Source organism: Mitosporidium daphniae (assembly GCF_000760515.2).
Source record: "Mitosporidium daphniae strain UGP3 chromosome Unknown contig-3, whole genome shotgun sequence".
In the NCBI taxonomy this organism is placed as follows: domain Eukaryota; kingdom Fungi; phylum Microsporidia; genus Mitosporidium; species Mitosporidium daphniae.
Window position 1 is genome coordinate 1 of NW_013546400.1, and position 24,679 is coordinate 24,679.

Consider the following 24,679-nt stretch of genomic DNA (forward strand, 5'->3'; position numbering starts at 1 on the left):
TTATCAATCACTGATGTAGCTGCGGTTTCTGCTGTGCAGAAACTTGTACGTAAGGAGCGGGGTCGTACACCTCTTATCGGTGCGTTTCTTGCCCGCGATACAGAATCAACTCTAAATAGTTCCAAGGACGCGATAAAGAATGAAGACACAGAGTCAGCCAAAGATCAGCAAGCGGGTCCAATTCCAGACACGCTACCGTTCTATCCAGTCGGTACGTTATGCACTATCGTTAGTGCGTTGCCGACTGGTGGAGGAGCTCCACTGACTCTTGTCGTTTATCCGCACTACCGTATCAAGGCAGATTTTGAGGCCCTGAATGATACTATTGCCAATAACGATACATCTGCTGATTCAGAATTGTCATCATCACCGTCTTCTCAGGTGTCTCAGTCACCCCGCACCCAGGCCTCTATGACGCTGCGGGTTCGGTTATTGGAACCACTACATATTGGTGCAACTGGATCCGAGAGAGCTCTGGCACAAGAGTGCATAACGCTGCTTAGTTCTCTCGCTAAATCGAACGCTTTCATTCGTGAACACCTTGCTTCATTCACGCAGCCACTGCCGAGTGTTGATGAGCCAGAAGCCTTGACAGACCTTATTGCTGTACTTTGTTCCGGACCACCACAATCACTTCAGAGGATCCTGGCCTCAGAGTCTATGGAAGAACGGTTACGGATTGCTCTCGAGTTATTGTTGCGCGAGTCTGAATCGACACAGTTGCTGATTGACATTCGGCGCAGTGTTGAAGAGCGGCTTTCTTCACGCCATCGTGAGGCGCTTTTACAAGAGCAGTTACGTGCTATTCAGCGTGAACTTGGCAATGCGAACAGCAATTCCCGGCCAACAGGAGAATCCCTCCGCGAGCGTGCGATTTCTCTTTTTGAAAGCCGTATTGCACCTCTACGAGCTAAAATAATTGCAGAATCTCCGACAGTAACTCCACTTAGCACACCATCAGCCCCAGTGGAGCCCCTTTCACAACCAACATCACCTGTTACATTTTCTTCCCTGTTAGCGCCTAGCATCCCTGCACTGCTGCAACTTATAGATGAGGAGATGGAGCGTCTTGCAAGCGTGGAAGTGAGTTCTGGCGAGTTTGGCATTATTCGTACGTATCTTGACTGGCTTACGGCGCTTCCATGGCTTTCCAGCCCTGCCAAAAATACGCCATCCCTTGAGGAGGCCCGTACAATTCTTGACACAGACCATTGGGGGCTGGCAGATGTTAAGCAGCGCATCATCGAGATGCTTGCATCTATCCGTTTGCAAGGCCAAAGCTCTGCTGTCGGAACCAACTCCTCACGCTCCGTATTGTTGCTAGTGGGTCCACCAGGCATCGGAAAAACTTCTATTGCGGCGAGCGTGGCTCGCGCCCTCGGAAGGCCCTTCTATCGTCTCTCATTAGGTGGCCTTGCGGATGTAGCTGAGATTAAGGGCCATCGACGCACATATCTCGGTGCCATGCCTGGAAAGCTTATCCAAGCATTGCTACAGACGCAATCACATGCTCCGGTCATTCTACTTGACGAGATCGATAAAGTTGGTATGGCAACAATGGGTGGACGCGTTGGCGGTGACCCAGGTGCTGCACTTCTTGAGGTTCTTGACGGCCGGCATTTCGTGGATTATTTCCTAGATACTCCCGTCGATCTTTCTGGAGTAATTTTTGTTGCCACTGCAAATCAGACAGATAGCATTTCTGCCCCATTGTTGGACCGGATGAGCATTATCAGATTGTCTTCATATGTTACCGAGGAAAAGATTGCTATTGCCAAGCGGCATTTACTTCCTCAGGCGCTTTCCTCTACAGGGCTCGGCCATGTTCATGTTATTGGCTCGGAATCACCTATTTCTGTGGACGAAAATGCTACTTGTAGTGACCAAGTTGACAAAACCATGCCCGGTGCCTCTGATCAGCTAAGCCCTGATAACAAGAAAAAATCCAGTGTTGAAGTTTGCTTGAGTCCCAAAACAAGCGAGTGCGTCATAGAATTTCCGGAGGCGACATTGCGGACGCTCATCGATAATTGGTGCCGGGAGCCAGGGGTGAGGCAATTACGACAATCCATCGAACGCATATGTCGGCGTATTGCGGCAACCATTCTTGAACATCCGGGTGCGGCATTTGATGCTGCCCTCAGCTCCCTATACATCAAAGGGAGGTCTGTTATGACAAAAATGACAACGGAAAATACAGTGTCAATTTCCTCACCCATTCGTATTGGTGTCGAGGCATTGCCGCAGCTCCTTGGTCTGGCACCATTCTCTTCTGAGCTTAGTGATTTCGGCAGCAAGTCATTGCCACCTGGTGTAGTGGCTGGACTTGCATGGACACCATATGGTGGGGCTATTATCCACATTGAAGTGATTCGTATCAATGAGACCGAGAATACCTCTGGATCTGAAAAAGAAAATGACCTGGTGCACTCCTCGTTGGCGCTACCATTGAAAACCACAGGACACCTTGGGAAAGTCATGGACGAATCGGCGGCGATTGCACATTCAGTAGTTCGCATGGCTCTAGCTGCAGATTCACAAACATCTCTTGAAGCTATACCTGCCAAGACAGGCTCGCATGGAACACTGCATCTACACGTGCCTGAAGGTGCGACTCCGAAAGATGGACCATCTGCCGGAGTTGCCATGGCCGTTGCTCTGCTCTCGCTGGCCCGAAATGTCCCCGTTCGCGCAGGGCTTGGTTTTACAGGTGAACTCACACTCTCTGGTCGTATCTTGCGGATTGGTGGTCTGCGAGAAAAAGCACTTGCTGCACGGCGGGAGGGGTTGACTGCGATAGCATTCCCACGAGCAAATATCCCCGAATGGGAGGAGATGGAATGTGCTAAGCCAGAGCCGCTCGTTGGTCCCAGTGTTGGCCTTGTTGGGTTTCCCGTCTCTTCCCTACAAGAGGTGCTCCCCATTGCCTTTCCGAAAACTTCCTCTCCCACCGCTTAGACTTTTAGCCATTCAACATGGTATACCACCGCCACCACCGCAATGGGCCAAATATGTATCCAAACAAACAAATAAATAACTATTTTAATCGCCGCTTAATTATACGACTATTATTAGCCATCGCTGAAAATGGAATACCAATCCATGGAATGGATATAAAGCAAATGTTAGCGGTTTATTTTGGCAAAAGAAATAAGCATCCTTTTTTTAAATCCCCCCTTTAATATTGCCAACGTTGTCAAGTTTAAAAGTTGAAAGAAAAGGAATTTGTCTACTAGCCCCTTTGAGATTTGGGTTCCCTGCAAACATGCATGGTCAAAACTGTGGTTAGCAGGCGATTCGCGTATTTATCTTCGATTTTACCTTTAGCCAAGTTATCTTGCTACAATCTTGAGCCACGTCGCTTCTGAACAAATGGGGAATCTTGCCTGTGGCGGCAGATTTATGCCGAGCCGTGGTATATTTAATTTACGAAAACCTCCAATCATGTGTTGATTGGATGTGATAGAGTAAACTTTGCGGTTGGGTTTAATTATGAACTTTTTAATTTTAATTAAATTGAAAGCTTTTTATGGCCAAATTCGCCAAGGTCAAGCGAATACAGAAAATCAAAAGGACAGCAAAGCTGGACGAAGAAAAGGCAAAGGCACAAACAAAGCTGAAATCAGATGAACAAGGAAATGAGGTGCGTCATGTTGCAAGACCTAACGCATCGTTTTTCTTTGAACACAACAAAGCGCTGGGACCGCCCTACCATGTGATCGTCGATACAAACTTTATCAACAAATCGATTCAAATGAAAATTGAAATCGTTCGCGGCGTAATGGACTGCCTCTTTTCCCGCTGCTTTTTGTACATCACCGATTGCGTAGTGGCTGAGATTGAAAAGCTTGGTCCAAAGTATCGCATTGCACTTACCTTTGCTCGAGATGAGAATATTTTTGAGCGACTTCCGTGCATGCATAAGGGCACATATGCAGATGACTGTATCCTTTCGCGCGTAGCGTCGCACCCATGCTTTATCGTTGCGACAAACGACAAGGAACTGAAATCCAGGATCAGAAAGCTGCCAGGAATTCCGATCATGTATGTGGCAAAGTACAAATACTCTATTGAGCGGTTACCTGAAGGCATGGTGTAACGTCGTAAATTATCTGAGATTATCAATAAATCCACAAGCTTTATTCCTGCTAAAGGGCAAGCAATTGCAAGACCTATTGGGAACAGGGGCTGTTTTAAACTGAGAAAACATGGTTCATAAATGGCTACTCAAATGCGGGTCAGGTGCAACGACCCGGGATATCCTGTTGCAGAAACATGGATTCCAAGGGAAGAAAGAAACCCAACAACAATGCCAACAATAATGGGATTGGGAACATATCTCTGGGTCGCATCTGCAGCCTTCCATCCGAGGACATATGTGCCCTGATGATTTGTTTTCAAATTCTCGATGGGAAATTTGTACCCATTGATGATCGGCCAAAGGTCCCTGCATATGCACTTGATCGCCTCAAGTTCTTCCGAAAAACTAGCGCCATTCCTGTCGCTCATAAACCTAGATAAGCTTAGAAAACCCGACATACCTTTCTGAAAAGCGCATCCCTATCTCTTTTCCGATTTCTTCCAGCTTTGATGCCTCCTTATTGTCTGGAGAAGATTTTCCAGATGTATGTTGACTAGCCTCTATGTTTGCCGAACTACATTGACTAATTTCTAGAGTCTGTGGATTTTGATCATTTGATGATATGATGTTTCTATGGCCCTTTAGTCCTTTTGCTGAGAGATGCACTATTTCCTGTAGAAGCAATTCATAGGGAAGCGCTGCAATTTGCATTCAAAATTTAAATCGACCAGCTAGCTTAAATTTTAACATTTTCAATCTCCAGGACTTGACCTGATTTGGCCAGCTTAGCCAAATAAGATATCTTTCATGGTAAGATATCTTTTATGGCGCTGACGATGAGACATTGACCGCCTAAATATTGAGCACCCTCCATGGTTATCTTTTGCTTACCATAGAATAAATAAATAAAATTTATTTTATCGACTCGTTCTTATCTTTTGGGCTTTGATTCTAACGATTGAGAGAATCGATGCTCTCATTTATGTTTTTTTCAAAGCTATTTGTAACATTAGAGGGTTCAGAGCTAATAGTATCTTTAGGGTTAGCCTTATTATCAAGCTTTTTCTGGTCCTCAGGATTGCTTGGCTTTTTAGGGTTAGATGTTTGTTCATCAATTGTAGAGGTAGATTTCTCATATTTCTCATATTTCTCAGATTTCTCAGATGCATTAGGTTTGGATTTTCCAATGTTTTGAGAAGCTTCGTCACCGAAAGCGATGAAGCTAGCAAGGAAATTTAGGCCATTAAAAAGTACGGAAAAAAAGCCCTTAACATAGTTGTCCCAAATATCTTTTGATACCTCTGTTGGCGATGTAAAATAAATGTTAAAGAACAAGATCGCCTGTATTGCTCTTGGCAGGAACCCAGACATTCCACATAAGCCATCCAGAATAACAAGGGCAGAGAACCTGATATAGGCAAAGTATTTCCAATAGATACTTTTTTCTTTCCCTTTAATGGCTCTCAATTTATGTTCATGAGATTCGCCAAAGCTGAAATAAGAATGATGGATAGCTTTTTCATCGGGATAAGTAACCTTTCGTTGTGGATACAACCATAGATAAGCGGGAAGAAAGATCGTATAGATATAAAAAACGACGGAATTAATAGCATTGTTATGAAGTCCAAGTATGAGACCAAAATACAAAACCACAGACAGCGTTAGCCGCGCATTTAATTGCAAAACAAACAGGACTGCTTCGCCATAACTCTCAATATGAAACATCTCGGCAATCGGAAACACTTCTTCAAGGGTAACAGCCCGATTATTATCAAGTTCATTGAAAGTAGAGCTCCTTTTTTTTCCATCAAGCAATGTCGTGTCGATAACCATGTTAGGAGGCAAGTTAATATAGGTATTCCCGCCATCAGACCATAGCATACGAACACCGTCGTTAAGGCGGTCAAAAATATATTTCCAGTGAATTGGCGCCGGTAGACCAAATGGATACCATAACCTGAATTCGTAAAGCATTAAGAAGATTTTTAGGATGAGGCCATCCGTTTTTAGGAAATATTGGGTAATTGTAATGGTAAAAAGTACCTTGAAATAGTCTAAGAAATTTGATTTGTGCTTATCGGACACAAAGTAATGGTATGCTGGAAACACAAAATTGATGATCAGAGCTGAGGTGGCCAATATCGATGGAAGAAACAGGGATACAAGCGATATTCCGAACACCACAAAAACAAGTGTATTATTGTCGCCATTTACATCAACCAGCCTGTTGAAAATTTCAGCCCCATGGGTAGAATTTATGCTTTGAATATATGGGGTTATAGACATTCGAAAGAGCTGAATTCACGTGTGTATGGTCTTTATGTAAGACAAAGCTTACTGTTGGTCGCATCCGAAAACAAGTTTTGCGACATTTTTTAAAATAAAATACCCCAAATTTTAAGTTTATGACACTGAAGCCTCAGCATAATAACCGTACATTTTGGCACCGATTTACTTTTAGAGGACGAGGACAATATAATTCAGGCTGTTGTTCTCATAGATCTCTCTACGGATAGGTCCTTTGAGCCTTTGACATTTGGCACCCAGCGAGTGAGCTTTATTTTTTAATCCCGACAGAGTCTATTACCGGTTGCCAACATCCCGCTGGTATCATACACGCTTGAATGGCTTGCCTCGTCCGGATGCATTTCCAGCATCATCTTGGCTGGGACCGTTGATTCAATATCTCCTCTTCTGGCAGCCATCAAGTAAGTTTGTTTTGGCAACTTTAGCGAGCTCGTCCAGCACAATTCGATTTATCCGCCGATTTCTCCATTTTACACAAGCACCTCATGTTCATCGCTTGGAGACCAGTTGAGAGACATCGATGCAGCTGGAATTGTTACGGGCGATTTTTTGCTTTTGCGCAGCGGCGCCTTGGATTATCTTTCAAATTCACCTCTTCTTCCGATGTTGGAGCTGCACCGCAGCCGGAGAAAATCGGCAAGCTCCATCATGACCACGCTATTGAGGCGGCTTCCTCCGTCGCATCATGCAAGAAATGCAAGAGATGCCTCCATTTATGTTATCGATGGCGAAAGACTGGTTTCAATGCACTCGATAGATCCCAAAATGGGTATTTTTAATTTCTTAAAGCCGGTTAGGGATCCCACTCTCTCTCAATGAACTGATTCCAAAGAAAACCTCTTCACTTGAAGTGCGGTTTGATCTTGTGGACTGCTGTTTGGATATTGTAGGCTCTTATTTTTCTTGCTCATCTAGTGCTCGCCAGAGGTGCTGGCCCTGTTCACAGAAAATTTCGACTACCAAGATATAAAGGTCGACTTTTTCCAGGGAATCTCAGCCAGTGATATTCTTTCCTATGAATTCTCAGTTTCTATCCTTGGCGAGCAAGCTAGCCCTAAAGGTAATGCTGGCTCTGGTAGCATCAATGGATCCTATTTTTCCGTGGTCAATTCGACCTTTGCTTTTATGGCTGCAAGCAGAGATATTCTGCAAAGATGGTGCTATCCGTTGGTTCCAGATATTCCAATGTCTTCTCTGCTGCATAAGGTTATATCACCAGCCATGGGTACTTCCACATCTCCCACCATAAAAGGCGCAAAAGGCTCTTCAACCAAGACAATCTGTCATGGCCAGGGCGTAAAATTAAGACGCTATGGCACTTGCATTGCGTATGTTGGGGAGAAAGTCACCATGGGAACCGGGGTGCGTTTTGAAGGCCATGTACTGATTGGGTCGAATTCGGTAATCGGCTCCGGGGTCGTTCTAATTGACTGTGTAATTGGTGCTAGAACGATCCTCGACGCAAACGCTTCTGTAAAAAATTCGATCCTTTTCTCATCAGATGATGCAAGTTGCCGTATAGGCACGAATGCCTCAATCCAGGGCTCTTTGCTTGCGCCTGGAACCGTCGTTGCAGATGGTGTTCGGACAAGAATAGGAACCATTCTGGGTACCTGGACAGGTCTATGCCCAATATATTTGGAGACTGATCTTGATCCAACTTGCTTGAGATGGGTATCCTCTAAGCTCCTTTCCATTGGATCAAAGACGGAAACAGACAGAAATACTCATCGGCCGAACCAGCCTTCAGTCTTTATGTTTATATCTTCAGATGAGGAGGAGGCTCACCATTTTACGCCACCTACTTCTTTAGTGCCCTGGAGTGTAGCTTTAGGCAATCGTCTTCGATTTGCGTTTAAAAAGAAAAAATTTGCAAGCCCTTTCCCTGCTCGACCTGAATCGGAGAATGAAGACAGTCATGAACGCGGGGAATCAGATAGTGATGATGACAATGAAGACGCTGATATGAAAGAAAATATTAATGACCTTAGGGATGTAGAAATAGAATTATCCAAGTCCGCTTTTTTCAAAACCAACGACAATTGGCTCACTCTGAACGAGCCCATGTTTTTTTCCACTAAAAAGACACCGTGGGTCGAGGACGTCCATGCAAGTCCTGATCCGACACAATCACCAGATTCATTAACATCTCTGAAGAACAAACAGAGCATATCGCTTTCTGGCCTTTCTGGCCTTTCTGGACTCGAGACTGCATCTGCTTCAATGAGCCAAACATCAAAAATGCCACCCGTGGTGCATACTCCCTCTGCTTCAAGTCATCCACAATTTGCGACAGAAATCGTAGAGACTCTAAAGCATGCTTTGGACTATGTTGCAGAAGTGGATAGCAGCCCATCATCGCCAATGGGCTCTTCGCCAACATCGGCAGATCTTCAGGCCTTTGTGGAGAACACTTGTGTCGAAATTAACGCCCTGAAATTTGCATTCAATGCAAATTTTCTTGAGGTAAGAAAAGCAGTGATCCCAGTGCTTGTTCGCCATAGTTTGAGTGGCGAGAGATCCTCCAAAATCCAACAAGTAAGCCGTACAAAGTAACTGCTAGGTGTTGGAGTGTTGGTTACCGTTGTTTTCCAAAATCTGCCACGGGTCAAGTGCCCAGAGTGAAATACTAACCCTACTTTTGGACACATGTGTTGGATGCAAGACAGGGATCGCCGATTTTCGTTGGATCGTATCGCATATGTATCAGCTAGATATCTTGGAAGAGGATGATATCCTCAAATGGTGGGAAAATGCCACTTCGGCAGAGCTCTCCGCTGACCTCAGGACACATGAGTATTCGTCAATCCTATTTTCGCTATCCTCCTTCATAGAATGGCTTGAAGAAGAAGATGACAGCGATCATTCCTAACCCTAAAATACATGTGTCAATCAGATGTTTTTAATAGGCCGGGAATTTGTTAAGTAGTCTCCCTAATATATTAAGATAGGCGGTTTGAATCTGTGCTAGTTTCTTTAAATTTTGTCGAATTATAACGATTCCCATGATGGGTGGCAGCACGATATTGTCTGCTGCCTGCACATAAGGGGTTTTTAAGCGCCTTGCATCCAGAAATTTTACAGGCAACGAAGAGCACGAGCCGGGATATCACTTACCCTGCCCTGTCCTCAAACCTCAATCGCTCTTTGTAAATACATTCCCGCAACGAAAGTAGGAGATCTTTGATTATATGAGTTAACCCAACTGAGCTCCTAAATTACAGGCACCCGATTAATTGAAATTTAATTTCGCTTAATTTAATGTCAGGTTCGGACTATATGGGAGCAGAGGCTCCTCTTTTCAAGCAGCAAAGCGAGACGATAATCGCTGCAGCTGGATAAAGAGGCTAGGAGGCTAATTTTATGAACCCCCATTTTGACTAAAATTTTGAGTTTCAAACTAAATCCCTTGCTTTCTGGTACATAATGAATTTGATCCCAAATAAGGGCGATCTGATGAGTAAATTTTCGGGGTTTCATTGGCCACTTTAGCAATTATTGAATTTAATATTCCGATTGGATGTAAAATTTCCGGTGCAAAACGGTCTAAAATTTTAAAAGCTTTTTCGAAAAGCTGTCCACATTGATGCACGTTCGAAAGCGTCTACTATTTCTGACAGCGTTGATCGCAATTCTCGTTTTGCCCTCTCTGCAATTTCAAGACGAAGTGCAAATAGACCATTATCAACAAGATGATTCAACAGGCGCGCAGAGCAGGGATACTGATTCAAAGGGCAACGAAGAAAGAGTTGACAGCATATTAAAGCGGGTTCAAAGTAGTTTTAGGAGGGCTCGTAAAGCCTTTCAAGTAAAAAAAAGGGCCTCTAAGAAAGTGTCTATGGAAGCAGCTGAGCCACTAGATACACCAGGATCAGCTTCGCAAAAACTATCAGATTTAAAAAGTCGAACAGGTCAAGAATATCCACCACTTCAACCAAATTTACAAAAAAAAGAAGCTCTACAGGCTCAAACAAGAGATGAAGAAAGTAAAACAATTGAAGAAATTCTGGTGTATCAACAAAATATATTGGTTTTAGAGCAGCTATTACTTAAACAAGATAAAAAAAAGTGCTCACTCGATTAGTTTATAGACCTATGCCAATGCAAAAGGCTCTACAAGATCGAGAAAATATAAACAACCTACTAGCCGAAAAAAATCTAAAAGATCTGCCGTCTTCATGTAGCCCTCTAAAGAAGCTGCTAGATCGACTATTTCAGATATCTCAGATATCTGAAATATCTCTAAAAAATCCAAAAGAGTTAGAAAAACTAAACGATCTGATGTCTCAAAAAAAGAAGCTAGCTCAAGAAGCTCGGGACGAATTAAGAGGACTACAAAGTAAGCTATCTCAAAAAGCTCAACAACAGTTTGAAGAAGCTAGAAAAGCTTTAAAAGATCAAAAAAGCGATCTTCTAGATCCACAAGACGCTCTACTAGCTCAAAAAAATCTACAGACTCGAGAACATATATTAGATCTACAATATCTACTAGTTCAACACGCTCAAAATGATCTAGAAGATCTAAAAGATGAAAATCGTATGTTAATTCAAAATTCTCGACGCTCTCAAAAAGATCTGAACGCCCTAAAAATGCTAATAGAAAAAGAAGATCTAAAAAACCACCTATCTTCATGCAATGCTCTAAAAGATCTTCTAGATGAACTACATAAGCTAAATCCAATATATAAACTAAAGCAGCCATATGAAATACTTAAAAAGCCAGAAATTCTAGAAACACTAAAATCTGTAGTAGCTGTAAAAAATGAGTTAGCTAAAAAAGCTCGAAATGAATTAATGGAACTACAAGATCGACTATCTCAAGAAGCCCAAAAAAAAGATGAGGAAGGTGGTTCTCTATCAACTGTAGAAGGTTCATCACCTCCGCAAAGTGATTCTCAAGAACCTAAATCAGATATACAACATTCATCAGTTAAAATGGATCTAGAAAATCAAAAAGGTTCATTCAGCAATCTAAACAGTCTGATAGATTACCTATTTCAAATATCTCAAACAGAATTACCACCACGAAAAAATGAAATATTTCAAGAAGCTCAAGAAGATATTCAAAATTGCGTGTTAAAAGATAAAAAAAAGAGCTAAAAAACCGTATACAAGATCTAAAAACCAAACTGCAAGATCTAGAAACCAAACTGCCAGATCTAGAAAACAAACTGCCAGATCTACAAAAAGAACTGGAAAATAATAAAAAAGAATTAAAAGATCTGATCGATCTGCAAGAACTGCAAGAACTACAAGAACTGAAAGAACTGCAAGAACTGAAAGAAACTGTGAAAGAAATGCAAGAAACTGTGAAAGAAATGCAAAAAAAATTTGATATTTTAATTGAATCTTTCCAAAAAGGTAAAGAAGCTCGGGAAAGAAACAAAGGCCCTATTAACTCAACAGGATATGTACTCTGCAGAAGAATAAGAAGTTAAACAATATCACCAAAAAAAGTGCAGCCGAAAAGCTCGATAAAACAATAAATTCAACGCGTTTAAGCCCGTTAAGTGGTAAATAATCGCATAAGAAGCTCCGCCTACTTTGGGAGCCCTAGTTTAAGGTCGTTCTGGTCACTGCTGACACGCGTTGCTAGAATCGTACAATCCTCGCGAGTGTTGGTTGAGTGCATTCCTTCAGTTCACCCAAATAACTGTCAGATCTGGCATTCTCACTCAGTGCTATTGAATCGATTTCGTATGCTAATATATTGAAATGCCCCGGAAAGGAATCGCCCCATCAATACCGCTAAGCTCTGCATTTCCCGGCTTTCTTGGTTAAGAATTTGTTTTAAAGTCGCTGACCGATAAAAGAATCACATAGAAGCAAGATTTATGACACGATGATGGCTCTTTTTCTTCACTCCATTTCAAAAAAGAAAAATACTGAAGCGCATCTTATCATTGGCGAATGATGCCCAATACTGATCCCTATGTTCATATCCGCTTGTGTAATTCTTCAATGTCATAGAAATTCTTACTAAATGATTTGGGCAGTTGCCAGTGGTGTGATTTCCACACTTGGAATGCTGATTCCCTTAGCTCTTTGCCCTTCAAACAAAAGTGCCCCTGGCGTATCTAAACCCAACCGAACCCTAAGCAGCTTCCGGATCTAGAGAGTGCATTCGGCGAGGGTGACATCCGAGACCCTGTCAGGATTTTTATTAATAGTATTTGTCTGATCCAAGTGCAATTTCAACGGATGGAAGGATACTTTTAATATCGTTATCGGCGAAGAGTTAAATATCGTTCAAAGTTGTCGTCTTTGTTGGTATTCTGATTCTAAAACAATTTAAGATTAAATAACCGATATTATATCACAGGACAACATATTCCAGCTATATGTCGATAGCCAATCTAGACTTGACAATCACAATTCTTATCAGTATCTTTATCGATGCTACCATTGACTTGTGTAGAACCTTGGATCTAAAATGGATCTGTGTAGCTAGTGAAGTTGGATTTCGGGTCGCTTCAGTGTTACCGGTTTATGGTCTCAATATCTTGGCTTGCGGATACCCTATAACGCTCACTACTGTCGCTTTTTTGGTTTCGGACTAAGATATGTTTTCCTTGCGCTATCATTCGAAAATAGCACTTATTAGGCATCAGCAAAGTATCGGCTCTCTTGATCTATTCTGAATTTGTCCCTCGTTATCTTATCTTGCTTCTATAAATCGCATATTTATTCATTTTAAAAGCGAATTTTTTTGGTTGTTTGAACCCTTTGTTTTGTATTACCGCTGATTATGGCAATCGCAGTTCCCAATCTAAATGAAAGAAATTCCGCGGTTTAGTGCGATTTTCTTCCAGAATGATTAGAAACACCCTCCTCGCGGTGATGGCAAAAACTCGAATTCTAAGACTAATGGGATACGGCTCCTGATTTGAGATCCCACAACATTGGTGAAGGAAGTTCTTAAATCGGTTTGGATCTATTCTAGGCTAAAAGGCACAATTCCTAACCATAACCCTATAAATTAAAGATTTGATATTACGGTCGCGATAATATGGGAATTTTCCAAAGACATTAAAGCACAAATTGCTGCCAACAAGAGGAAATACCGACTTTAAAAGGGTGAAAGAAAGACAGCGGGATAACCCCCCCCCCGCGGAAATATCATCATGCCCTGCATAAATGGCAGGAAGAAGGCTCTATACGCCGATAGGAGTCCTAGCTGAGAAAAGCCGTTACCTTTTGCGATCAAAAATGCCTTGTTCCTTGGAGAGACTTTGAAGATAATTAATGATCCTAAGATTTGAAAAATATCCTGTCAAGTAGTGAGACATGCGTAACAGAGCTATGAACCGAGATGACGCTGGTTTATAAATCAAGAGTGCACTACGACCCAACAAATTAATTTCGAGCAGCCATTTTTGGACGGGAAACGGGCCTTACATGTGAGATTTATAAGTTGACCGGAAAATCAAACTTTATCGGGTTTATCAGGTAGGGACAGGACTCCTTCTGGAATGTCAAGAGCAGCCTTAAGAGCTTCCTGTGAGACGGTATACTTTGCCAAAAGCTGGGCAATCGGACGGTATCTCATCCAGGAGGGATGTTTTGTGCGTCTATTGTGGTCATCTGCAATGGCACCTAGTGCGCTAATGGAGGAAAGACGAACAGCGCCGCAATGGAGCCCGATCAATGAGCAACGGGTGCCCAAGGCGTCGCTGGCTTCAAAAGCCTGTTTTTGTGCCATTTCCATGGGATTGGCATCATTCGATACCCTTCGGGCTTCCATTGCCATCGAAGCGAGATGTTCTACAGCCAGCCAGGCAAAACGCATCGCCAAAAGACGATCAAAGGGAGAAGGCTCGCGTCCCTGTTGTAGGTGCCCTAACTTTGAAACACGTACGTCAAATTCGCCCTCACTCTCCATTTCCAGCAGGGCTGCAAGTGATTCTCCAGTCAGTGCTGGTGAAAGATGCTCTGGTAATACGATTAGACGTCCCAGTCGTCGATCATCCTGAAAACGTCTCCGCAAATGTGCAGCTTCTCGCAGGATGTCTTCTACCATGATTCCCTCTTCAGGCAAATAGGAAAATGTTGCTGCAGCTGCAAGACCGCCCAGCAACGAAAGGTAGCCGCATTTTCCCCCGTGAACTTCCACCACAAAGGTGCGTTTTTGTGACGAGGCAGACTGTCGAATGGCGTCACATGATGCGACGATCATGTTAAGCGCAGTATCAGAGCCAAGCGTTATATCTGTCCCGGGCACATTGTTGGAAATGGTTGCAGGGACTACCACCATTTGGATACGTCCAAGAATGCTATGATCTGCCCCAGCAGCCTGCAGCTGACGCAGAGAGAGATAGGCCTCATAGCCGCCGATGATGAGAAGCGCTTGCACTCGTTCTTGTTCAAAAAGCCGTGCAATGTTACCAAGGCGCCCGCTTGGCAGTGTGCGGTCCGTACCTAAATGTGAACCACCTTCACCCACCCAGCCATCGACATCCATCCAGGAGAGCGTGGTCGTTGTCGGCTTGCGGTCACAGGCGCAGCAAAGCTTCTCAGGCTTGCTCCCATTTTCAGATTGACATCTGCAAGGTCCCGTTTCGGCATCTAAAGCTACCGATCCCCAGCCGCCAAGCAATGCCAAAGGCTGAAACCCGCGATTTATTGCCGCGCGCACCATGGCAAATGTAGCTGTGTTCATGCCTCCACATGGTGGACCCACATGTACCACAGCCATTCTGGGAGCATTTGGCGCAAGCAAGGAGGCTCCTTGTGCGCTGGCGCAGAGTGCTTCATAAATCTCAAAGTCTTGATGAAAATCACGATCTCGAAGTCGGAAAACTTCACCTAGGACGTTGCGTTTGGCAGCATCGTCAATGGAACGTGTTAAGGCAACGCATTCGCGCAATGGCAAAGTGCATATGGAGCCCCCCTGCATGCCAATGATGGTTGCGGCACCGTTGGGGTGTCGTTTCTTTGCTGCGTTTACAAGTGAACTGACAGCATATACACCCTGAAGCGCCGCAAGGATACGGTCGTATGCTGAGGGCATCCCTCCGCGCTGCACATGACCCAGGACCGTTGCCCGGACATCTAGCTTTAGACGTTCCGTAAGCGTCTTTTGCACCATTGCGGCTGTAATTGGTCGCCCATCTCCGTCAACAGCTCCTTCAGACAACAGCACAATGGATTCACGTTTACCAAGAGCTCGATTTCGCGTGATCGCCTGGCAGAGTGCCTCGGGCCATTTCTCTGAATTTTGTGGCTGCTCTGGAATGAAGAGCCAATCTGCACCAGAAGCCAGCGCTGCAGCCAGGGCAAGCCACCCGCAATTGCGACCCATCACTTCGATGATGAAGGCTCGCTGATGTGAGCATGCTGAAGTAGTGATCGCGTCAATTGCCTCGGTGATGCGATGCAGTGCTGAGTCTGCCCCAATGGTCATCTCTGTCCCGAGCATGTCCTTGTCGATGGATCCAATCAACCCAGCAATATTGACAGCTGGGTGCCTCTCAAGAGTACCCTTTGGGAGCTCACCTGTTGCCTCCAACTCTTGAACCAGAGATGGCCACTCTTGGCGAAGTAAGTCTGCGCCTGTTAAAGAACCGTCTCCACCGATGACGACAAGAGAATCGATCTGCAAAAGTAGAAGATTTCGCACAGCCGCCAATCTTCCTTCTCTGCTTCTAAACCTTGCAGAGCGGGCAGAGCCAATGATGGTGCCACCCAACGGCATGATTTGGGCGACGCTGTTCCAATTAAACTCGATGATCATTGGGCCACCTTGGACCAGTCCCTCATAGCCCTCACGCACAGCATAGGGGACACAGCCAGAAGAAAGGGACATTCGGACAACGGACCGAATGGCAGCATTCATGCCCTGCGAGTCGCCTCCACTGGTCAAAACAGCGATTCGTAACTTTTGCTTTGGCTGGTCGAGCCCCTCATCGTCTTCTTGGAAGGAACGGGGTGGTGGCGACGGGGTTACGCGATGATATTCGTAAATCTCGGAATCGATTGCCATTAAGTATGTGTATAAAAAGTTGCACGTCAATTCATTTTATAGGAATGCTTGCACCAATCGGAATCCTCCCCGGTGTATTAGTGTTGAGAATTAAAACTTGGTACCATTTAAAATTTAATTTCAACGATTTGAACTGTTGTACATCACTTGGGGGGAACGCTGGGTTGACCAATAAATTCCCTGTATTTCAAGCAAAGACAATCGAGAACAGTAAGGCATGCATTTCCAAATGCAGGCTTTCTTCAGGGCCAAGTTTTTATTTGGACAACAGTGTATATTAGTTGGCGTTGCGCATTGACCCGCTAGACCTTGGTAATTGAACATATAGTGAAAGGAGGCTTCATTTAAGGAATTTGGGAAAATCGCCATCAAAAGAAAACAAATGCTAAAGCATTAGAAATGAAAAGGGTCCACTGCGAGATTTTTTTAACAATAAAGCATGTCGCGTAAAATATGAGAATTGAATGCTCAACCAACAAAGGCTGAATACATCAAAATAGCACGAATCAATTTTGTAAATTCTCAAGCATGCATGTGTTTCAAAATTGGGGTACCTACCCCATTTTAAGATAATATTACGCAGGCTACGACAAATCAATGAAACATTTATGTTGTAAAAAATTAAACTTTGTAGCAACCAAGGGGACCAATCACAACATTGATCCATAAAGGGATATCATGTCATTGTGATCGATCAGGTAATCGAAAGTAAGAGGGAATTCCCATTTTTCCGGTTATGATTCATTTGCTTCTAAAAATTAGCTTTCTGATTCTTACATTCCAACCACATTCATTGACACATAGGGTATCCAAAGCCACACAACCAGATAGCCTAGAAAAGATGCTTGACAACGTTAAATGCAACCAACCGACTGATTTTCTGATTACTTTCAAAGACACTGCCAAGCAACAAGATATCGATCGGTTTATTAAGATTATCGAAAGCAAGGGCGGCCATGTTTTGGAGGCTTTTAAAGCGTTCAAGATCATCCTGGCACGTCTCCCTGAAAGCTTGGTGAGTAAGACGTCGCGTTTGTTATCTATCAAATAGGTTCCATGAATGAGAAACAATCGATATTCCAAGATTGTCATATCCACTCCATCGAGAAAAATGAAATCGTTAGGGCCATAAACCGAAAATGACACCAGCACATTTGGGACTGATGGTGAACCATATTAAATTTTGAGCACCGTCAGTATTAAGTACCAAGTAAATTTAAGTGCCGAATACCCGGTGAAGAGAATAAACACATATGACTGAATTTTTGGAAAACGAAATTAAATGATTTTGTTCTGCAAGGAGATGCATCGCTATAATGGGCCCGGAATGTAGCGTATCCAGCCTTGAAATTTTGGGACCCTGGTCCAATATATTTGAAAGCAAATAAATGCTAAGGAAGATGTTATGCCGAATTTTTACCTCCCGCCCCATGTTCCCGAAACAATCGAGCTTCCCTGGGAACAGCAAAGTGAGGAAGAAAGCCCCCCCTCACGAAGGTTGCGATAGACAATCGATGGGGTTTCCTAAGGATTAACATCCATTTTCATCGCCATACAAGATTTGAAAGAACGGCAACACGATTCTCAACACCGGAGATAACCAGGCGCGACTCTGGGGAATAAAACACGCTTAAAACTGAAATAAAATCTCAATAAAAACTTGGATGGCAAAACACGGCCACCAACGACATTAAAGTTCGTGACACTGCGTCATAAATGCAGATATTTCCACTCTCATAGCCGCATATGAGCTGAGAAAAGTCTGTTGAAAGGCACATCACCATGACGGTTCCTGCGATCAAAAAATAGAAAATACCGGCATTATTATCCGGGGCTTGCATTAAGTCTTCACAGGAAAATAGCGTAGGGCCGTCAAAATTCCATCCATACACCGAGATCTGTTCGGTAAAAATATCAGAACCATACAGCACTATTATTGGCAGAAGGTCGGTAAAGGCAAGAAAGTTTCTGTTTGTTAAAACAGCAAAGTACCTTATTGAATAGAATGGATGCATAAGATATCACAATTGGCAGCGACTTGGTTCTTTTTTCTTCTAAGATAAATCGATTTGAAACGCTCCATTCAATAAGCACGCCATCTTTTGAGCAAGAAAGTAAGGTCAGCGGAAATGTGTGGTAATAAATTGCTTGCAACCCTAACCCTGAATTAGGAAAAATTCAAACCCAGCAAATTAGGATCAGAGCCATGTGCATGAATGCCTTTGTAGGAGGCAATGATGGATCGTGTTGAGGCCTCCCAAATTACAAGATCGCCGCTGCTAAACCTAAAGGGTTTAGTTTTGACCGCGTGTACCCAACAAAATATATGTCTCTGCCACTTTCATTAGCGTGCATCCCGGGTACATGCAAATGATGGGTTGCCGAAATGGCGACCGCCATATCCCCTGAGGGGTTATATAGAAACGTAGTGAAGATCGGGTTCATGAGGATTTTGAAATTAAATTTACAGCCAATAAAATTAAAATGTGCAGCCAATTATATGTTGAGGAGACAAAGTTTTTAATTTTCATTGCATTCCTTTGATCTGGATGCATTGCTGGTTTTGCTGTCCCACTACTTTAATCTGATATAATGCTTACTTCTTCGATGGCTTCCCCAGAGCCTTTTTGTGAAAAGAAAAATAAACAATCATCATTCCAGCGATTTAGATCCAGCAAAGGCGCTGTCCTCTTTGTTTGCTCCCTGGCTTTGTTTACTGACATGCTGGTGTATGGAATAGTGATACCAATTCTTCCCTCCATTCTTCGATCGATTGGAATTCCTGCAGAACACGAAACCACATACTCCACAATTTTGTTCTCTGCCTATGCGCTTGGTCTTTTTTTAGCAACGCCAGTGTTTGGAATTTTATCGGACAAAACAGGAAATAGAATGACCCCGATGCTGCTTGGATTAGCAGGGCTTGCTTTAACGACGATTTTATTTGCCATTTCATCGCATTTTTATATTCTTTTGCTTGCAAGGTTTCTTCAAGGAATTGCTGGAGCGGCCTCCTGGGTTGTCGGGATGGCTTTGATTGCCGATACTTTCCCCATAAATCAGCTTGGTTCGTCGCTAGGATTTGTAATGTCATTCAATACTGTCGGATTTATTTGTGGGCCTATAATTTCTGGATATGCTGCCACTTACATCTCGCTTAGATCGCCGTTTTATATTTGTGCACTTTTCGCTTTGCTGGATTTTGTTTCGCGTATCATATTGAAGCCTCCTAAAAGCGCCAAGCCAGAAGCATCCTGCTTGGAGGTAGCACCGGCTTCCCAACCGGATCAATCTCTGCCTGACACTGCCACCGCTCCCAAGGCTTCCTTGCTGAAACGGTTTTTTGCCTCCGACATAATATCTATGCTTTGCCATATTGAAATTTTCCTTTTGTGTTTTGGCGTGACGTTAGAAACTGCATCGATGTCCATCATTGAAGCGCTTATAGCCGAGTACTTGGAGGTATATTTTGGGCTTTCAATAAGCGAATGTTCAAACACTCTGCTTTTTTTCATATTGCCAAGTGCCTTTTTTTCGATTCTCATGGGAAAGCTGACGGACACGTACAGCCGTAGTCGTCTTATCATCATTGGAACGCTATTGCATTCCGTGGCTTCTCCCTTTGTTGCGCTTGCGTCAACCCTGACTCAATTTAGAATTGCAGCCGTGATGTTTGGGCTCTCCACCTCATTTATGGTTACTCCAATCATGCCGCAAATGACATTTCTTATTGGATCCTATGGAAAACACACCACATCATATGCTAAGCTTTATTCTCTGTATCTGATTTTTTGCAGCCTTGGCATGGTGCTTGGGCCGATCATTGCCGGTTTACTTATGTCCTCGATTTCGTTTCTGGCTGCAATGTTTGTGTTCCCCATTATGGGATGTTTGGTATTCCTACCTTTATTTGTAACCATAACAATCTACAAAGAACGAAGCCGGTTCAGGTTAGCCAATTTATCTGATACTCTGTCTCCATTCTCATTTTTCAGGGAGTTATTTATACCGCTGCCAGAGCCTGTCTATTCCAAATCTTTTATTTGATAAAGCTGATAGCCTTCATTTGTCCAAAAATAGGGAGAGCACATGTTTAGGTTTCCATTGACGAGATAATTTGCATCGCCTTGGGCGTTGTCATTTGTACACAGTAGTAGGATATCTTTTTGTAAACATCGCCTTCATCTTTGGGGAGAAACCTAAAGCTGATCATCATGGGATGTGTACATCTTAATGCAGTCTAAAATGCCCTCTGCAATAATTAAAACGTCCTCGATAAATATATCTCGCAGCTCCAAAGCGGTAAGGGGCGTAGAGGTCGGTGGGAGCCTTTCCGATCGAACATCGTAGATGCCCTTCAAATATAAAGTGATCGTGTCGTCCAATAAGATCTACACGTAAAGTTTCGGGCTTTCCCACCTTTGACAGCCTCATATAGAAATTTAGCGTCAATGTTTGCAGATTGCACCATGAATGCTTTCTATATAGCCTCGAAATAAAGCCATAAATGAAGCTTCTCGAATCCGAATCAAAGATTCCTTCGCCGAAAATACCGAGCAACACGCACTTTATGGCTTTGATTGCTGTCCTAACTAGTGGAGACACTTTTAACACAACGGGAAAACTAAGTAGTTTAAAGAAGCATGCATACCTTTTTATGGAGTATGATCCCGAAAGAGAGGGCACCAATGCAAGCAACTCCCTCCACGCCACATCAGATGAAATGCTCAAACAAACATTGCCGTCAGCAAGCAAATCTTTCACACTCTACGTCGGTTACAACACAAATCAACACATTCTTGATTAAAGCGGCAGAAAACTCGGCAGACAATCCGGACCGAATTAATCGCAACATCATAGATTCCAAGGACCGGGTGAACAAAAAAGTTTCAACGCCTTTGGTCTAATGAATATGCAAACCAAAGCCTAGATACCTGTAAAAACGAAGGCAAAGCAGAAAGTTCTCGAACTAGTGTACAAACATTCACACCCTTTGCAAGCTCAAAAGTGATTTTGGATAATTTTTCGTCCACCAAAAAGGCTGAATATTCCCACAAAGATTGGATCTACACGTGTTTCAATATGAGCTATTTCCATACATGGTCAATGGAATACCCTTTGATCGAATGTAGCAGTGTAAATTCAAGGTAAAACAAAAACAGCAAGCGATCAAGCGTGGAATCGATGTCGTGGATAGAAAAATGTCGCAAATAGTCGTCCAACAAAAGCTACCGTAAACCTGCAAATTCTGGCTTACTTTTTTTTCAAGCAGAAACGAAGTGGGGATTGTATCTGAAATTTCGGAAATGTTTTTCAAGATCCCCGTGTCGGCATTGGTGAAGCCGAACAAACCCTGGTGATCTTGTTGAACGTGTGTGGCCTTTTTGCAAAAAGAGGCAACTTCGGAGATCAAACGGCTATCTTTCTGCAATCTATCCTCAGTAGAAAAAAGTACTTTTCAATCCATTCCAGCAACCCGATTGCAACCGCCTTCTGCATCGAGGCTGTGTATCTATGAAGCGCCTCATCTACAAATTAGCAGGCTCTTACTTATTATAAAAAGCGCATTGACGTTTTCCCCGTTATATTTATACAGTGCAGTGGAAATCTATCACGCAGTAAGGTAAGATAATTTGGATCTGCTACCTGTTTCAAAGAAAAAATGTCCTCTTTTCTGCTATGTCATAAAAGGAAAGGCTCTTACGATGATAAAAAGCCGTACACATCGACCGCCAAAATGTCGAGCAGTCGATTGAGTTCGTATGCAAATTCGACGCATTCATCTGTGTTTTGTTGGTGCAAGGAAGTCAAACTCATAACAAAAATGTAATCAATTTTTTTATTATGCTGATGACTAAAATTGGGCTTTGCGCTGAAAGCGCGCCCATCATCTGATATCGTGTACATGTGTTACTAGCACACGCCAGCCATCGATTTGGCCAATTTAAAGGTGTAAATTTTAATTGGTGCCTCCCACATGCTTGTGGAATGCTTCAAATATGACGCAAACAACAACTTGATAGCTCTTTGTTCCGGAAGTTTACATTCTTCCGAAACATCCCTGATCCTGGTGGGGGGGATGTATGATGGCCCTTTTTCTTTAGGTTACTCTGAAGCGTTACATTTTGCCGCTCAGGAAATGGGATCGACGTGCCTCATCCAGCCCATCCTTAGAAGTTCATATCGTCAATTTGGAATTTCAACATTGGACTCTGATGCTGAAGATCTTTATCAGCTTGTTTCCAAGCTAAGTTCCAAAAGGGTTATACTGATTGGTCATTCGTCTGGATGCAATGGGATTCTTCATTTCGTCCACCGATTTTTACCGACGCTTTGCTCTGAAGAGGCCGACATGATAAGAGGTAAAATTTGTGGAATCGTTCTGCAGGGTGCTGTTTCCGATCGGCAATACATTGTTTCTGTACTTGGAGAGACAAAAGCAACTCAATTTCTGGAAACATCAAAAGCGCTGATATCCTCTGGACAGGCACACTCGATCATGCCTGCGGAGGCTGTCCCGATGGAGCCTATTGTTCCAATCACAGCCAAAAGATTCTATTCTCTTCTCCAAGGCGATGATGAGATGTTTTCGACCGACAAAAACGAGTCCATTATGTTTTCTGTATCCGAAACGCTTCCAATTTTAGTATTTATATCGGACAAGGATGAATATGTTCCGCACAACCAGGTCAATCAATCATCGGTCGTTTCCTTTTTTTCGAAAATCCTCCCTCATCATGCAAGCAATAAGATTGTGGTTTTAAGAAACGCCAACCACGGTCTCTCCACGCTCACAAAGGAGCAGGTGGTCGAGCACTTTATCAATCCCATTGTTCAATGGATTGGCACTTTATAAACCGGATCCCAATAAATGTGGTTATTGTTCTGCAGCAGTGAAGGGCATAATTGCTTCAATTAACGACGCAATGTATAAGGACTTGTCGCCATCAATAAAAGGGGTTGAAAATAAAATGTCTGCGCGCTGTTCGCCTTTACACAAATCTATTATCAAAAAAAGGATTCCATCCATGAATTCAGATGTGTCTTTGCAAATTTCTTTCGATTGCTGAAGAAGCTTGTGACAGATCGTGAGAATTCTGTACGAATGCTTACTTCCCAGCTTAAAGCAAGCGGAAAGCAGCAGCTTCCAAAAGAAGATTTGCTCGTATGATTCCCAGCGCGAAAAGGAGGACTCTACAACGAAAATGATAACACATAAACCGGTACCAATGATGGCGTTTAAAATCTCATTTGGCGGCAAAAAAATCTCTGCAAGCGGCAGCGACTTGATTATCCCCATCCGTATACGGATACAGTCAGAAGAGTCCATATCTTGAACGATCATGTGGATAAAATCTTCATACTCACTGACAGTAACACTGTTAATCGAATACAATAGCAGCCCAGAAGCCTTAACTAGACAGCAGTAGAAAAGGGAGAGGTTTTCTATGTAAATGTTCTAAAACTAAAACCACCCACTTGGATACCTTTAAAGCCTGCACAAAAAGAAATGGAAAGTCTTCTGACCACTTTTTCAGCATCTCCTCAAATACACCGCCTTTACAATCCTCCAACGACGACCACCAGCAAATAAAATGAGAATAAAGTCTGGATGAATTTTGGATTGCATCGGATAAAATACATTCCGCCCCATTTTGATAAACAAAATATTTTTCCTCCGAAAAGGTGCTTTCAAAAGGGAAAGGAAAAATACGATCCAGCTGTGCAATTTCGCCTTCCTTAAAGGAAGCCCCTACTACTTTGCTTTCTAAATGCTCATGGGACTTGGAAGAATTATAAACCAACCCAGGTTCATCCTCATCAGGTAATCTCAATATAAGCAGCTCATTATCTTCTTCTGGACTGGATGCTTCCTTGTCTATTTGTGGGAACGTCACGTTCACATTTTCATCGTGCTTCTCAGGGGTTTCTGGCGAATTTAAAATTGAAATTGCCTCTTCAGGCGCTTCAAACGTCGAAACATTTAACGATATCGGAGTTTCCTGATTTCGGATCGGATCTTCATCCTCGCCATCGGAAAAACAAGGCGAAATGCTAGAGGCTGGCTTGAGAAGTGATAGCAACATGGACTTCATGTCTTTGCTCCATGAATCCTTCGCTGGGCCGCCAAATATGCTTTCCAGCGTGCTAAAAAGTTATGGACACCAAAAAAGCTACCAGATAACGCCTTTGGAAATTAGTTGCGAAAGAGAAACCGAAATTGAATTGGAAATGCTGGATGAAAATAGACTTCCAAAAACGCCGTTGGCATTAAATAAAAACTCAATCAAAGATGAGGTGATTGCGGG

The 24,679-nt window shown here is 43.1% G+C and overlaps 11 protein-coding genes across 11 annotated transcripts; 7 read left to right on the top strand and 4 right to left on the bottom strand.

Annotated features, from left to right (window-relative positions):
* Positions 1 to 54: 54 nt before the first annotated feature.
* Positions 55 to 2,958, top strand: DI09_3p10 (mitochondrial Lon protease; the record flags this gene model as incomplete). The annotated part of the gene is made up of 1 exon (XM_013382280.1): positions 55 to 2,958. A coding segment is annotated over one exon (2,904 nt), but the record flags the coding sequence as incomplete, so codon positions are not given.
* Positions 2,959 to 3,529: 571 nt separating this feature from the next.
* DI09_3p20 (uncharacterized protein) lies at positions 3,530 to 4,099 on the top strand (the record flags this gene model as incomplete). The annotated part of the gene is made up of 1 exon (XM_013382281.1): positions 3,530 to 4,099. One exon carries the CDS (start codon positions 3,530 to 3,532, stop codon positions 4,097 to 4,099), a length of 570 nt encoding a protein of 189 aa, XP_013237735.1.
* A 128-nt stretch (positions 4,100 to 4,227) lies between these two features.
* Positions 4,228 to 4,792, bottom strand: DI09_3p30 (uncharacterized protein; the record flags this gene model as incomplete). Its single annotated transcript, XM_013382282.1, has 2 exons — positions 4,228 to 4,498; positions 4,542 to 4,792. 2 exons carry the CDS (start codon positions 4,790 to 4,792, stop codon positions 4,228 to 4,230), a joined length of 522 nt encoding a protein of 173 aa, XP_013237736.1.
* Positions 4,793 to 5,032: 240 nt separating this feature from the next.
* On the bottom strand, positions 5,033 to 6,055 carry DI09_3p40 (uncharacterized protein; the record flags this gene model as incomplete). Its single annotated transcript, XM_013382283.1, has 1 exon — positions 5,033 to 6,055. One exon carries the CDS (start codon positions 6,053 to 6,055, stop codon positions 5,033 to 5,035), a length of 1,023 nt encoding a protein of 340 aa, XP_013237737.1.
* Positions 6,056 to 6,325: 270 nt separating this feature from the next.
* Positions 6,326 to 9,260, top strand: DI09_3p50 (epsilon subunit of translation initiation factor eIF2B; the record flags this gene model as incomplete). The annotated part of the gene is made up of 5 exons (XM_013382284.1): positions 6,326 to 6,403; positions 6,659 to 6,789; positions 6,868 to 7,157; positions 7,314 to 8,854; positions 8,952 to 9,260. 5 exons carry the CDS (start codon positions 6,326 to 6,328, stop codon positions 9,258 to 9,260), a joined length of 2,349 nt encoding a protein of 782 aa, XP_013237738.1.
* A 714-nt stretch (positions 9,261 to 9,974) lies between these two features.
* Positions 9,975 to 10,472, top strand: DI09_3p60 (uncharacterized protein; the record flags this gene model as incomplete). The annotated part of the gene is made up of 1 exon (XM_013382285.1): positions 9,975 to 10,472. The coding sequence occupies one exon, from the start codon at positions 9,975 to 9,977 to the stop codon at positions 10,470 to 10,472; it is 498 nt and encodes a 165-aa protein (XP_013237739.1).
* An 11-nt stretch (positions 10,473 to 10,483) lies between these two features.
* Positions 10,484 to 11,488, top strand: DI09_3p70 (uncharacterized protein; the record flags this gene model as incomplete). The annotated part of the gene is made up of 1 exon (XM_013382286.1): positions 10,484 to 11,488. One exon carries the CDS (start codon positions 10,484 to 10,486, stop codon positions 11,486 to 11,488), a length of 1,005 nt encoding a protein of 334 aa, XP_013237740.1.
* A 2,326-nt stretch (positions 11,489 to 13,814) lies between these two features.
* DI09_3p80 (6-phosphofructokinase) lies at positions 13,815 to 16,370 on the bottom strand (the record flags this gene model as incomplete). Its single annotated transcript, XM_013382287.1, has 1 exon — positions 13,815 to 16,370. The coding sequence occupies one exon, from the start codon at positions 16,368 to 16,370 to the stop codon at positions 13,815 to 13,817; it is 2,556 nt and encodes an 851-aa protein (XP_013237741.1).
* A 2,592-nt stretch (positions 16,371 to 18,962) lies between these two features.
* On the top strand, positions 18,963 to 20,417 carry DI09_3p90 (uncharacterized protein; the record flags this gene model as incomplete). Its single annotated transcript, XM_013382288.1, has 1 exon — positions 18,963 to 20,417. The coding sequence occupies one exon, from the start codon at positions 18,963 to 18,965 to the stop codon at positions 20,415 to 20,417; it is 1,455 nt and encodes a 484-aa protein (XP_013237742.1).
* A 1,930-nt stretch (positions 20,418 to 22,347) lies between these two features.
* Positions 22,348 to 23,226, top strand: DI09_3p100 (uncharacterized protein; the record flags this gene model as incomplete). The annotated part of the gene is made up of 1 exon (XM_013382221.1): positions 22,348 to 23,226. One exon carries the CDS (start codon positions 22,348 to 22,350, stop codon positions 23,224 to 23,226), a length of 879 nt encoding a protein of 292 aa, XP_013237675.1.
* A 21-nt stretch (positions 23,227 to 23,247) lies between these two features.
* Positions 23,248 to 24,466, bottom strand: DI09_3p110 (uncharacterized protein; the record flags this gene model as incomplete). Its single annotated transcript, XM_013382222.1, has 2 exons — positions 23,248 to 23,781; positions 23,858 to 24,466. 2 exons carry the CDS (start codon positions 24,464 to 24,466, stop codon positions 23,248 to 23,250), a joined length of 1,143 nt encoding a protein of 380 aa, XP_013237676.1.
* Between the last annotated feature and the right edge of the window lie 213 nt (positions 24,467 to 24,679).